Source organism: Aspergillus vadensis (assembly GCF_003184925.1).
Source record: "Aspergillus vadensis CBS 113365 unplaced genomic scaffold BO88scaffold_38, whole genome shotgun sequence".
Lineage (NCBI taxonomy): Eukaryota > Fungi > Ascomycota > Eurotiomycetes > Eurotiales > Aspergillaceae > Aspergillus > Aspergillus vadensis.
The window spans coordinates 44,353-58,507 of NW_020292076.1; the positions used below are offsets into that span (position 1 = coordinate 44,353).

The 14,155-nt window shown below is 51.9% G+C and overlaps 3 protein-coding genes across 3 annotated transcripts; 2 read left to right on the plus strand and 1 right to left on the minus strand.

Moving 5' to 3' along the window:
• Positions 1-1,006: 1,006 nt before the first annotated feature.
• On the plus strand, positions 1,007-5,846 carry BO88DRAFT_475985 (putative membrane-tethered transcription factor (SPT23); the record flags this gene model as incomplete). The annotated part of the gene is made up of 4 exons (XM_025711906.1): positions 1,007-2,141; positions 2,204-3,096; positions 3,159-5,652; positions 5,715-5,846. The coding sequence occupies exons 1-4, from the start codon at positions 1,431-1,433 to the stop codon at positions 5,844-5,846; spliced, it is 4,230 nt and encodes a 1,409-aa protein (XP_025557398.1). The 5' UTR covers positions 1,007-1,430.
• Positions 5,847-6,378: 532 nt separating this feature from the next.
• BO88DRAFT_409030 (putative TMEM1 family protein) lies at positions 6,379-11,168 on the plus strand. The gene is made up of 4 exons (XM_025707853.1): positions 6,379-6,555; positions 6,635-9,186; positions 9,247-10,323; positions 10,383-11,168. The coding sequence occupies exons 1-4, from the start codon at positions 6,516-6,518 to the stop codon at positions 11,103-11,105; spliced, it is 4,392 nt and encodes a 1,463-aa protein (XP_025557399.1). The 5' UTR covers positions 6,379-6,515; the 3' UTR covers positions 11,106-11,168.
• A 2,454-nt stretch (positions 11,169-13,622) lies between these two features.
• Positions 13,623-14,155, minus strand: BO88DRAFT_430262 (uncharacterized protein; the record flags this gene model as incomplete). The annotated part of the gene is made up of 4 exons (XM_025709231.1): positions 13,623-13,675; positions 13,698-13,885; positions 13,916-14,037; positions 14,105-14,155. 4 exons carry the CDS (start codon positions 14,153-14,155, stop codon positions 13,623-13,625), a joined length of 414 nt encoding a protein of 137 aa, XP_025557400.1.

Sequence of the window (14,155 nt, forward strand, 5' to 3'; positions counted from 1 at the left end):
AATGATCCGCGAACAAAGCGCCACTCTCTCCAATCCGCGAATGTGCTCATCCTTTGTGGCTGATCAAAATACCAAGTAACTACGGTAACTGGTATTTATTGTACTGAGAGTTGCGTTTATCACTCAACGAACACCTGCTTGCCCAAGTACTGTAGTGTTCCCAATGGAGTAGGGCTGTTTTGCGAGTGTTGCGTTGACGGAGAGGATATCATACAGATGTGTCACAAAATGCGGTGCGATCTGACAGGCTTGATCCAAATGGCTCGGATCTGAGCCGCCCGCCTACCGTGGGATCAACATATTATCTCTCATTCTCAGAGCGATGATCGATTGATGATGGAGGATCGGAAGAAGTCAGCATCTACCCACCAAGTCATGGACACGATTTACACAGTACGTGCACTATAGTAGTACTATTGACTTGTAGCCCGCTACGTGTCCCGAGACTTGTCAATCAATCAATGACAGATGAAGACACTCCATAGAGCGACGACATCCACCGAACTTAAAGGCAATAGTACGGAGTAGACGAGTACTTGGTGTATCTAGTCAGTTCAATGTTCGGAGTAATAAGGAAGGCGCAACTTTTGGTGATCAATTAATACCACCTTGAATATCACTGGTTGCCGTCTTCGGGCGCCCCTCCCAGGATCGTTCCCCGGCCAATGGAAACTCGGCGGCCTAGTTACTCCGTTCCTGGCCGACATTTGTCCATATTGGGACTAGCGCCACCCCGGGGCGGCCTCACCGCGACTCACTGTCGAATCCTCGCAAAGAGTCGTTTTACAGCAAAGTGCCTCAGTCAGCAGATAACCATTGATTCACCTCCCTCCCCTTCCTGTCCTTGGCCTCTTTCTCCCGTCTCCAGGACTGACTTGCCGGTCGGACGCCGTCTCCCGAGTCACCCTTCACATCTCTCTTTCTAATCTTGTCCTATCCATCGAGATTCTACTCGGATTGATACACTCGCGTCTACTACCCTCGAAACTTCGGCGCTCCGACGCCCGGCCTGGATTTTGCACAGTGACTCCCTTTTCCCAACTCTGCCGCGCCTCCGCCTCCGCTCCCCCCCTACGCCAGCCGCCCTTACTCAACAACCCTACAGTTCCCCTTCAACCACCCTCTGAGAATCCACCACCTTCCCCTCCTTTCAATCCGCTCCCAATTTAGATTTCTCTGTGTCGCTGTCGCCTTGGTTGATGGACGTGGGGTACTGCTGACGGAGGCAAGAGAATCGCGCCCGCAACTGCGCCCGCCCAGCACATTCCCGTCCAAGTCGGCCGCCCTTTGTCCTCCTGTCCCACCGTCCGAAGTGTCAACAATCTGGATTGCAAATACATAAGGTGTGGGTTGAAAGCAGGCTGTGAGGCACTCTAGGGAGAATTGCAGGCATCTCCCTCTGGTCTTCTGAAGACTGCTGTGAGAGTCAAATGATGGGATCGGCAGAGGCTGCCTCTTCGCCTGCGTTTCCTTTTCTGGACCCGATTGTCGTTGATGACGAGATGGGTCACCCTTACCAGGACGAAGATATGGACTTTTTAGATACTGCGAGGCTGCAGATGTCGGCGGAAAATGCAGGGAGGGACTTTGACGACATATTCTCACGCGCCACTTCATCCCGCCCGGTCGCGGAATCGGAGCCATCGTGTCTGTCGCCCTCGGAATTGTCTCTCAAGCGATCGTATCAAGAGCAGGATGCGTTGCGACAAGTGAATGTGGTATCGTCCGACTCCCCCGCCGAGTCCCCGGATGGCTCATCTCCTAGCTCTTCCTCCACATCACCGCGGAATCATCTTCGAAACCCGTCCGTCACCTCGTCTGCGTCGGTTGTCCATAGCGAAAACACTGTTATGCCGTTCGGATATGCGACAGAGGATTGGATGAATCCCGACTTGTCATCAGTGAAGGAGGAGTCGCTGTTTGGTCTGGACCTTTCCCTGCCAAACCTTGACGGCGCGTTTCCCACAGACACCGATCTGGAATCGAGCAATAAAGCCATGGATGCCGCATTTGATTTTGAGAGTGCCGCCAGCAGTCCTAGCCCTCTTAAATCCGAGTCTGCGCAGCCCAGAATTGCTAAGAGATCCAAATCTCAGATGCGGAGTGTTTCTAGCACTTCGGCCAGACATTCTGCCTCATCGGTGAGTTCCCGTTCTTTCATTGCCGCCAATTCGATCGTGCTCTGCTGACACATACCACACAGATGAATGGGTCATCCTTCTTTCCTCGCAACACCAAGGAGCCTTCGCCGTTCTCCGTTTCGCGTAGCTTCAGTCAGGCCAAGTCGCCACTGGGCCCATGGGGAGGCCATTCACCGTCATCACTTTTGGAAGAAAGCTTCGGTGGAATTAACATGAATGGCGGTTCTCCGCTTACTCCGGGTCTCAACTTTGGACCGAGTAGCTTCCCATTTGGTGTCAACTTCGCACCGTCCCCTTCTCCAACCACCGTGAAGCAGGAGACGACGCAGCGTCACATGCTAACCGTGCATCCCACCTCCCTCAAATCACGCGTGGAGACTCAAATTCCTATCAGGCTGACCCTCTTTCCGTTACCGAATGGCGTCAAAAAGTTGCGCTTGCCGAGCCACACCATCTCGAAGCCGAAATTTCTTGCACCGCCGACTGTCGAAAGGTCCCCGGAGATTGTGGAATTGCACACAAGTCTCGTTTGCACAAGTGCGATGCAGGATCAAGAAAAGCTGAAGAAGGCGTTTGCCAGAGCAAGAGGAGATAACTCTTACCGTTCATCCAGCTCTAGCCCACGTTCCGCTGAAGACATGCAAGAAGACGATAAGCCACTGGATGGCGGAGAAGTGAAGATCTGCCCGGGTTGTATACAGCGTGAGCGGAAGCGTGCGTTCAGGAAAAAGCAAAGAAAGCCGGAGGAAGACGAACTCTTCCAGAAGGACGAGGAGAAAAGGGTAATCGTCTTCAACACCAACGAAGTCAAGGAATGGGCCGAGCCATCGAAGAATGCCATGCCGAGCTTTGGAGACGCTCCGTTGCCTAATATTCCTCCAGGGGCTATGCAAGTGGAGTTACCAATGCGTATCGCATGCTACTGCAGGCATCAGAATGAGAAGCTTGGGTTTCAGTACGTATACCCGGCTCTGGGCGGATGTGGTATTGTGGCACTTTGCTAACTTTCCTCTTTAGAGTCATATTCACTGTCAAGGATTATAAGGACAACGTTGTTGCTCAGGCAATAACAAATTCTATCATGATCACCGATGACCACAAAACCCATGCACCTCCCGCTCCACCAGCTCCTGGTCCATCTCCTTCCCTACCCGACGGGACACAGCTTCCGGGCGTTGGCGTGTTCCCTTCGAGCCCCAGTGTTGACACCGGCAAATCATCGGCTCCGTCGCAACAAGCAGCTCAGTCATCTTCAGCTACCGATCTGCAGGGTCTGCAGCAAAGATTCAACACTCAATATCTGACGTCAGGCTCCTTCCCCGTGTCCCAGTCCTCAACGAACGGTACAACCACCAACACTCAAACGCCGCGGAGTCTTTCTCGCCAGACATCACCGAACGATTTCCAAGGGCCGATGAGCAAGCGTCGCAAACACAGCAACTCTGGGAGACTGCCATCGGAACTCACCATGACCAAGCTGGAAAACACGCAATCGTCAGGTAGTGTCTCCAGCTCCTCGGCTCCTAACAATGATCCACCTTTCCCCAGCTCTCGCGGGTTCGCATCCCCGGCAGAGAGGCCCTTCGTCACTGCTTCTGCCATATCTAATCAGTTCCCTAACGGACCGCCGACACCGAACGGCGCAGATACCAATCCCTTCCTCAACACCATGCAACAACAGAGTTTGGACAACTTTATACAGCAGCAATTGATGTCTGCACCGAACTCCGCCCAACCAAGTCGTCCTGGGACCCCTGGGGGTTCGCGCAACAATTTCCAGGATCCAAATTACAACATCTCTTTAGGGCCCAACACGTCCTCACCAATGTGGCCGCCACTAACCAATGCGGGAAACCGGTTACCCTCAGTTATCCACAAATTGGTACCTGCAGAAGGCTCTATTACGGGAGGAACAGAGGTTACCTTGCTTGGAAGCGGCTTCTACCCTGGGATGGAAGTCGTTTTTGGTGACACTTTAGCCACTACTACCACGTTCTGGGGTGACAAGTGCCTCAACTGCCTGACACCCCCTGCACTTCAACCCGGGCTTGTGGCGGTGGTTTTCAAGCATGAACATCCTACCTTCGGCCAGATGCAGCCAACTCAACCTCTGATGCCAAAGCAGCAGCAGTTCTTCCGTTATGTCGACGATCGTGAGTTGCAGATGTATCGCCTTGCTCTTGGTATCCTTGGACAGAAACTCGGCAGTCAAGCAGATGCGTTCCAGACGGCTCAACAGATCATGGGCAGTGACATGAAGGGCGTTTTCAACCTACAAAAGGACTTCCCAGGAGGCTCTGGTGGTGGTCACCAGCGGCAGGTGGCTGGGCTGGAGTCGCAAGTCTCACTTGGTGATCTCGATGGTAGAATGTGGAAGTACCTTGAATTCGTCGATCTTGATGACAGCCCACGCCCACCCAGGTACAATTCGCGCTCTGCGACAGGCCAGACACTGCTCCACTTTGCTGCTTCTTTGGGCTTGACACGGTTCGTGGCCGGCCTGCTTGCGCGAGGTGCCAATCCCGACCTCCAGGATAACACCGGAAACACGCCGATGCACTTTGCGGCTCTGAACGGTCATGCGCATATCGTCAACAGGCTCCGTCTTGCCGGTGCCAACCCTAATGCCCGTAGCATTAGGGGCTTCACTCCAGCAGACCTCGCTACGACGTTGCCTGCCCACCAGGCGGCCTTGATACCTGCACGTCATTACCGCTCACGTAGTGTTGGATCGCTTTCCTCCTCGCGTCGCAGGCACAGCAGTTCTGCATCGTTACATTCCCTCTGGGACTCTTCATCTGTGTCGGGCTCTTTTGACCATGCCGTTGAAGACTCCGATGAATCGGAAGACGACGACGATGTAATTGATTATAGCGCCTCCCGCCGGTCGAGTATGCATCACGAGCGGCCAGTGTCGATTCCTGGACCTGAGCAGCCAGCAGAGTCGGATGATGCTCGACCATTTTCGCCTCCGGCCGCCCTGGTTGCTTGGCGTAACCAACTGCAGGCCCAAATCAACCAGTTCCAGCAAAGTGTGGCCAACGCCTTCCCCAATCTGCCTGCGTTGCCGCCTATGCCCGCACTGCCTGACTACCAAGCCCATCCGATGATGCGTCGTATCACCAATCTGGTTCCTCACCGACCGAGCACCGCGCGGTCTGCTAAAGATGGCTGGTGGGATATGCTGACGGGCAATTCCGCCCCTACGGGTACAGAGCTACCCTCCTATGAGGAACTCTACCCGCACAAAGAGAACGAAGATGATGAGCAAGCAACGCGTTTGAAGAAATCGAGTATGCTTCAAGCAGCGACGGAGGCAGCTCTCGATCAGCATTTCGAAGCGCAGGCCAGCACATCGGAGGTCGTCCGAACCAAGCTAGAAAGCGAAGATATCAAAGATATCCGGATTGGCCGTAAGGTGATATCTCGTGAACAGCAGAAGCACCTTCGGGAGCAGCAAGCGCGGCGAATGAAGGGTCTTGGTAGCGATCGGAATCTGTATTTCATCTGGGTAAGTAGGACCGCTCATGGAATTGTCAGTATCTCTTTGGAACCACAGCTAACGGTTGTTAGATTCCGCTCCTTCTGTTGGTCATTTGCGCTTGGATTCGGAGTTATGTCCCGGGTATCTGGGAAGGCTTCACTAGCGGCTATGAATTCGTCAAGGCTCAATATGCGCAGCGCGCCTTAGAAGTTGGCCATTGACATCTGTTTTACTTTTCTTCCTATCCTTCATCTGTTTTGAGCTAGGGCGTTCTGTCCTCTGGGTCGGTAATACAAACGGGGCATGTCTTTTCATTTGTTAAAGAGCTATTGTTCCATAATGACGGGATATGACTGTTTTGATCTCTTTGTCTTGTTTCTGGTGAACCATGCTGCCCTCAACTGTTCCTGTACAGATTCTTGTGTGTTTCCTTAGGCGATCTCTTTTCTCTACGGCTTTCTTTCACTTAATGAAGACCAAGTCACGTGTCCTGCAGAGGACTCATCCCCTATTGTTTTCCATACTGCGCATAGAGCTGAATATATCATTTACGATTGAGTGTCTTTCTAGTATCAACATAGGGATAGCATAGTATTTCGTAGCAGCTTGGAAGCAGTCTAACCGTAACTATTGCGGGCTCCACGAACGGATGTCGGGGAAGGTTAGGCGGAAGGAAGGCCACACGCGCGGAGAGAAAGGCGGTCTTGCCGCCCCCCGGCCAAAACAACCGCAATACCATCATCACCGCGGTGGCCGATATACTTACCTCTCTGCCAATTCCCTCCCCTTACTGCGCATCTAGCTAGGAGTTTGGCTCCCCCTTTCTCGGCCAGTCAGGCGGCATGCCCTTTGCGAGTGGTCCCTTGACCCCCGAATAGTGCTCGGGCATCATGGACCCCTCCCCCCAGGCGGGCTCCAGCAGTGTCACCGGTAAGGATACCCACCCCCCGATGGCTTTCCGATGGCATTCTGGGGTACACGTTGCTCACTTCTTCGATTTAATCCCCAGTCGAGTATACTGATCCCTCCGGTCTATTCCCCACTGTTCAGTCCATCCTTGCAGATAAGCTACCTCTAAAGAACCTCCACTGGAAGTCCCCGACCCGCCCTGTTCGATCCATCGAGTCCCTCCGTATCGGCTTCGTCCCTGCCCAGCATGAATCGGACGAGCGCAAGCCCTCTACCGACACGGCCAGTGCCACCGTGACGCACCGGCGACACCAAATACCAGGCCTACGCCAGACTCCCTACTTGAAGATCTACTTGCTCCGCTGTGACGACAACGATACCTACAAGGCTACGGCGCGGAAGGCGCTGCGGGATTGGATCAAATCCCATTCCACAACCTCCTCGTCCAGCGCAACGTCCGCTAGCCAGGAGAAGCACGATGCTTTCGACTGGCTCATTGTACATGTGGTGCAGGACGGAGAGGGGGCGGAAAAGTCCGCCCCGTCCAAATGGGGTCGCACGACCACCACAGTCCTCGAGAAGGTCAAGGCCGACTTCAACGGAACTTCCAAGTCCTCCACCATAGATCGCGTGGCTCAGTTACGCCTCCCCAAGCAGGGTAGTAATGCGAAGCCACCTGAGCTGGCCGATCAGATCGAAGACTTGGTTGAGAAGCTGAAGAACGCAATCCTGGCATCCTTTGACCTTCGCGTGGCGCAGTATGAGGAGGACATTAAAGAGAAAGACTCACAGCGCAGCTTGCCTGGTTGGAATTTCTGTACCTTTTTCATACTCAAGGAGGGTCTAGCCAGGGGCTTCGAAAATGTGGGGTTGTTCGAGGACGCGCTGCTCGGCTACGATGAACTTGCGGTCGGCTTGGACACCGCGATACAAGAACAGCTTGAAGGAACTGGAGATCAACATGGAGGTGCATTTTTGACTTACAGCAAGGACTGGAAAGACAAGGCAAAATCCGCTCTGGAGTCTGGAGAAGTAGCACGCAAGGACGAGGGCGAGGGAGATGATGAGCCAGAACCAGTTCCGGAAATTGCAATGGATGACTTTCCCATATCTGCAACAAAAAAGCCGTATCGGGAGATGATCCTGGCCAGTGATATCTCTATCTTTGATTTCCGCACTTATGTCTTCTCAAGACAATTGACATTACTGCTTAGGGCGGCAAAGGCTCCCTCCTTACTCGGTAAGGAAGCAGAAGCAGATCCGCAGTCGGTTAAAAAAGACAGGAAGCCGGAGAATCTACTGCTTCTCTCCGAAGCTTGCCAGAGGGCAACCGAATTTATTAGTCTTGCGGCGCGGACGCTAAGGTTCGACCTTGAGACGGGACTGGTAGATGTGGAGGATGCTAGGAAGTCAGAGGTGGTGAACAATATCGTATCATCATGGGCCTACGCCGCTGCCTCCCAGGTGCTTTCTCAGACCTTTACTCCCGCTCTTACACTTCCAGAGTCCTCACTGCATGCTGTCAACAAGCCAGCAGACAATGCTACGCATGCTGAGGGCCACCCAGTGCTTCCCAGGCGCTCAAGTTCGCTTGCGACTCCTACAGCTACGCCTCAGCCCCGGCGTATGACAACCTCGGGCATTTTACCTCCAGATGCTCTTTCGTCTGTCCATGCTCGACCGGGCTTCGAGGGCCCCAAGCTTACGCCCAAAACAGGTTCCGAGCAGTTAGCTTCTGGAAGAGCGGAGTTGCTCCTGATGGCTCGCCGACTCTTGGAGGAAATATCTGCAAGATTTGGCTGGAAGGAGACTTGGAACGATCTCCATCTTCTGTTCAATGATCGAGGATCAGATGCTGGCGACATGGCTGACGTATCGCTTGACGACGAGACTACGCAGCCAGCAGATAAGTCTGGGGAAACCACATTACTGTCGGGTATCGATCTCCCTGGCTTGAAACTAGCTCTTCAGTCCAGAAAAGCTTTCCGCGTGCATTTTGAAGATCTTACAGATCAGATGTACCGTCACCACATCGCTGCAAACCGGACGTACTCAACCCAAGCCGCACTTGCTGACATGGCCCTTATACGCTACAGACAGAGCGACTATGGGGCGGCAGCGTCTTATTTCCATCACATTGCTCCGTTTTATGGCAGTAAGAACTGGGTTGTGCTAGAGGGCATTATGTTGGAAATGTACACCCGGTGTCTGAAAGAGCTTAATCGCAGTGAAGAATACGTCCGAGTGATCCTCCGTCTTCTCGCAAAGTTTGCCAGTTATACAGAGTCCAACCTGTCAAAGCGGCAGAAGACGCTAGATGCGTCGCATATCTTTGCGGAAAATGCATTGATTTCTGAGTACGTTGAGGAGCTGTTCAAGGCTTCAGGTTCCCTTCAGAAAGAAGTCATAGCCCCCATGACTGATTTCTTTGCGGATATCAACGTCAAGCCTGCAATCTTACACTATGAGGACAAGGATGGGTTCCAGCTTCAACTGTACCTACGCTTTTGTTTGGGAAAGCGCATTGATGTTGATTCTATCAAGCTGCGATTGGTGGGTGCGCACAACGCTCAGAGTAATGAGCATTGGCTAGAGGCTCCTATCAAAATGACCATCAAGTCGTCGTCGACGAGGGTGCTGGTCGACTCTCCGGTGAGTACGGGTCGCAGCTATTTGTGCTGTTGCTTTCTTGACAGATACTGACTGTATTAGATAACACTGCAAGGTAAATACTTCGTGGACCGCATTGAAATGCGAGCGAAGAACATTGTTTTCACTTTTGGAGGCGGGAAGCATGCGTCCCTGCCAGTGGGGTTCAGGGAGGCCGAGGCCGAGGAAGAGGATAGTCGGCCATTCATTTACTGTTTTCCGCCACCGGACGGCCTTCAGGCAAAGATCGTGTCACCGCACTTTGTCAATTTGGAGGAATTACGAACACTAGAGCTGGAATTCAGTAGTGGACGGAATGACATCAAGAGCGGGACTCTTCGAGTGAGACCTGCCACTGCTGGTCTTCGATTGAGAACGACCGAAACCGAACTGGTAGAGGGTGATATAAAGATCGAAGCCCATAATGACTCGGGAAACATTGAGTTCACTCAGTTGAAGCCCAACTCGTTCGTTCGGTTCCGGATCCCTTACACGGTCGAGGAACACCACCCGATGCTCTCTGCAAGGGCCGAAGTGTCATACGAAACAGAGAAGGGGCGGTTTACTTACTCCTCTGTGCACAACATCATTTCAGGCTTGCCAATCAGTGTCAACGTGCAGGATGTCTTCAAGGATAGTGTGCTATTCTCGCGGTTTACCATCAGTCCGGCTATGCTGATACCGCTCCGGATCTTGAAGTGCCAAATCCCAAGCTCAGACATCTATGAAGTTCAGTCGAGTATTGGTGATTCTGTGGCCCTGAATGTATTTGCCAAACAACCCGCATCTCTACTCTACAAGATTCGACAGCGGCCAGACAGCGTTCCCACTCCGGGAGCAAGACGGTCCCTGCGACTAAGCGTCGATTTTACATGCGTGGACGATGAATGTCTATATGCAGTCGAGCAGACATTTAAGTCAAGCATTGCAGCTAGCGAGTTTCACCAGTACACGAGTTTGCTCACATCCCACATTGTTGAGACCTTCCGCTCACAGCTGTCGACTTCCGACATGGAAGTTGTCGGCCTCGTTCGAGAGGTGGAAACACTGCAGTATGCGAATGCCCACTGGGAGACATTGCTGAGTGCGTTGAAGGAGCCAATGGATGGTCTGAAGGCCTGGCTTATGGACTGGCATAAGGTAAGTCACCCGTACATCCCACTGACGCCTCCCTTGCTTCTCTAGTCTGACCCGAATAGAATCACCCGGTCATCTGCCTTCCAGATTCTCCAGCCGTACGCAGCAGACACATCGTCATCCCCGTTGACATCCCGGAGATTCAAGTTGTGCACACAGCCGAGCTCCGCCTCGCCAATTTGGCACAGCAGCCTCCCCATGCGGCAGTTGGACAGATGATTGCTGCAGAACTCAGCATACGTCATACACGACGGTGGTGCTCACCGGAGAATCGCGAAAACGCAGGCGGTCCGCTTGATTTCTCGTACGAGATCCACGCAAATCCCGAAACATGGCTCGTTGGTGGGCGACGCCGCGGAAACTTCACCGCCGAAGAAGGCGAGACCAAAACCTTTGCAATCATGCTCCTCCCGCAGAAAGCCGGACATCTCCTTCTACCGGGTTTGGAAATTAGGTCCTTTGTGCCACCATCCCCAACATCCTCATCGTCTCTGCCCCAGCCGCAGTCTCAATCTTCGACGACAGCGACCGGGGGCCAGATGATGAGCCCCAACCCTGGACAGCCCGTGACAGCTGGGTCCATGACGGCCGCCGCCGCCGCAGCGGCAGTGGCACCGCTGCAGCGCCGACCCATTCCATGCGAGGTCGACTACCGCAACCACGGCGAGACCGTGCTGGTATTACCCGATCTCCGCACGACGACAGTGAGCTTGTCACTGTCGGGAGGCAGTCATGGCGGGGCGTGGTTGATCGATTCGGAGCGGTTGCATGTAACGAGCTCATAGAGTACATTATTCCTACATACCTACTACCTACATAGCATAGCTTAGAAGCCAGGTACAATGCATGTGTATATTGTATAGACTATATGGGATATATTTGGACCCATGATACTATCGACAGTAATATTAGCTCGCAATGAAATTGATAAGAAGATGAAGTGTACTACGTAGTCCAACAATATACATCAAACCGCCCTCACCCATCACCAATTGCAAAATACAGAAAATTACAAATATAACTACATTACAATACATACACTCATTACACACATACTTTCCCACCAGATAAGGTCAGCATACCATACTAACTAACTAACTACAGTACTTAGTACTCTTACCGACCTCAGTTAGCATGATATCTCCATTGAAATTGTACTACTACAATAGACATCAAACACCTCCCTCCCTTCCATACTAACCAACAACCACACACATCGCCTAACCTCACCACCCAATCCACTCCAGTAAATGATAATAAGTCGATTGATCAGCAGATATACAAAAAAAAAAGATGTTACACAAAAAAGCAACCTAAGTATTTCAACCAAAGTATAATATCAGATAACTGATATCAAGAGAAAGTCAGTGACTGAATGACTGCCGCCATCTTGCAAAGTAACTTACTCGGTAATTGATTAACACACGCGCCCGCCCTTTTTTTTTTACCCCCACATATCCCTGTTTCCCGATCAGCTACTTCTTCCCCCGCCCCACCGGGACCCAATCTCAACAAAATGGCTGGTGTGTCCCAACAGATGCTGACATGCGTTGCAAATGCAGAACTGAACTATTCTACTTTTGGTAGTACTTTTGGATTGTATTGCTATATTGCTTTGTTACTGCTTTACTTAGGGGTAGGGTATAGTTAAAGTACTATGTATGTGTGTTATTTATGTTCATGTCCATGTTCATGTTCATGTATGTAGGTATGTGATTATTGAGTGGAGGAGGTGATTAAGTGGGTGGAATTTCACGTTGTTCTTTATACAAAGTAGACTAGGATAGAAGTTGGGGAAGGTATCACGGCGTACCTTCCATATCTTACAATCACATGCATCGAACTTTCCTTTCTCTCCCCATCATCCTTTCTTCGGTTCTCATTATCTCCAGTTCCTTGAACTGAACAGTCACTTTTTTTGTTTACCCTAAAATACCCTAAATCTGTATTTCGCATTACCCGATAACTTCCTCTTCTGTGGCAAGTAGTTTTGCTGGATGGGCTGGGCTGGCTGGTCGGGGGGGGGCTTGCGTTCGTTAAAGTTTTTCCACCCGCGCCGCCGAAAGTCTAAGGGCCATTCCAAGCCCATCCCAAGACACAGTAAGTGGATTCTGCCGCTTTGTGTTCGAGTCGTGGAGCTGGAAACTACTACACTTTGTACTCCGTACATGCTGTAAGGCGCGCCACTACTGTCCACACGTCGGTAGATACATCCTGCATGCGGAGGAAATCACATGGGGGTTCTTCATTCATTCATTCGATTCGAGACCAGACCTTGTCGCGCTCAGGACCGTTCGTGTGTAAGAAAGTCGATGATCCGTTCAAACCTCTGTTGAATCTGCATGCACGCATTGGATTGGGAGAGGCTGGTTGGTTGATTGGTGGGATCTATCGAGAATACCATACCACGGCATGTGAAGATTTGAAGGAAATCAACAGGGTCTGTCTGTCAGGGCGGAGGAGTGAAGCAAGCAGTGAGCAGCTGGCTGGGGAAGGATCATCCCTACTCTTTGTGTTTTGTATGTACTGTAGTTAGTTCAGCTGGGATCATCTCCAGTTCTTGATTTCTGATAAGATGCCCGAATCATCTCCGACCCATTCATACTGACTAGTTAGTTTTCTTTTTGTTTTTTGTTTTTCGTCTCCATCCGAGGTGTCATCTGTCCTCGCATGGTGACTGGTGAGACTGACCAGTAAAAATTATCCGAATGCCACAGGGCCAACGACCAGCCCCCTCCGATAATCAGACTGGAATAATAACCGTAATTCTTCATCTGGGTTCATGCCTACCGCCCAAGGGGGAAAGCTGCCAAGATTGTTGGGAAGCCAATTCTACCTCTTACCCGGCTGTGGGGCCTAAAATCAAACCCCTATTGGTTCCAGCGGGGCGGTGAGCCTCCGCGGTTCATGGTCCCTGGTACTAACCCATGCTCGGGTTTCTGGAACGTGAAGTATTTTGCAATACTCGAGCCACATGGCCGGTTAGTCAGGAGTGCAACCACACAATCTTATGATCTTCTGGCGTGCGGTGAGAGAGAGCCATGCGGTGGAGGATCTCGGCTTAAGGGGGGCAAAGAATAATCCCTCAGCAGTGAGCACACCCCGGAATGCAAAATGACACTCTCGCCTCTGGCAATCAGGCCGGACGGATCAGCCGCCCCCTTCCAAGCAAGCAACAGGTGGCGTATACATCGCATCAACCAGTCACGGATGGCCCGCAACCTAGAGGACAGACCAGACTCCCGTGTCGACCTCGGCTCAAGTATCCAGATTCTCCATGATCTTGCTTTGAGTCAAGCAGATTAACTTCCTACTACCTTGCCAGATGCGTCGATCAAGCCAGTGATGAAACCATCTGCAGATGTAGAGCATGTCACGCAAAAGGCAAACTGCGCTGAGATGGTTCCAGTAAGCGCCGCCGAGGTTATCCATCCACCCGATCTCTTCTGTAGGCCAAAATGACAGGACAGTGTGAGATGAGATTGAGAATATTGCAGAGTGTAATGCTGTCGGGTCGTAATCTTCTCGTAAGTCGGGACGCCGTCCCGTATCAACGCGGCAGCCCCTGTCCAATCAAATGTGTCCCACCCAATACAAATTTTTCGCGGGAGATCCCCCGTAACGCAAAATTACCAGCCCAGGGGCCCGGCGGGACTTGCATCCAGATCGGGTGTTTCTGGATGGCTTTGCCTTCTGGGCTTCTGCTTCTTCACTGCACTAGAAATTCAGTCTTCCCCAATCAATTCGCGTTCGTTTGGTTCTTGGATGCGTTATTCCCCCTTACCTTTTCCTCTTTTGCAATTTTTCTTTTTGGTCCTCTTTTCGGGACCCTCAT

What these genes read in the sequence shown, in the direction of transcription:
- BO88DRAFT_409030 (XM_025707853.1), top strand. Translation starts at nt 6,516, where the DNA reads ATGGACCCCTCCCCCCAGGCGGGCTCCAGCAGTGTCACCG. An exon ending in GGGCTCCAGCAGTGTCACCG is followed by an intron (nt 6,556 to 6,634) that starts GTAAGGATACCC and finishes TTTAATCCCCAG; the next exon opens with TCGAGTATACTGATCCCTCC. An exon ending in GGCTTATGGACTGGCATAAG is followed by an intron (nt 10,324 to 10,382) that starts GTAAGTCACCCG and finishes TGACCCGAATAG; the next exon opens with AATCACCCGGTCATCTGCCT.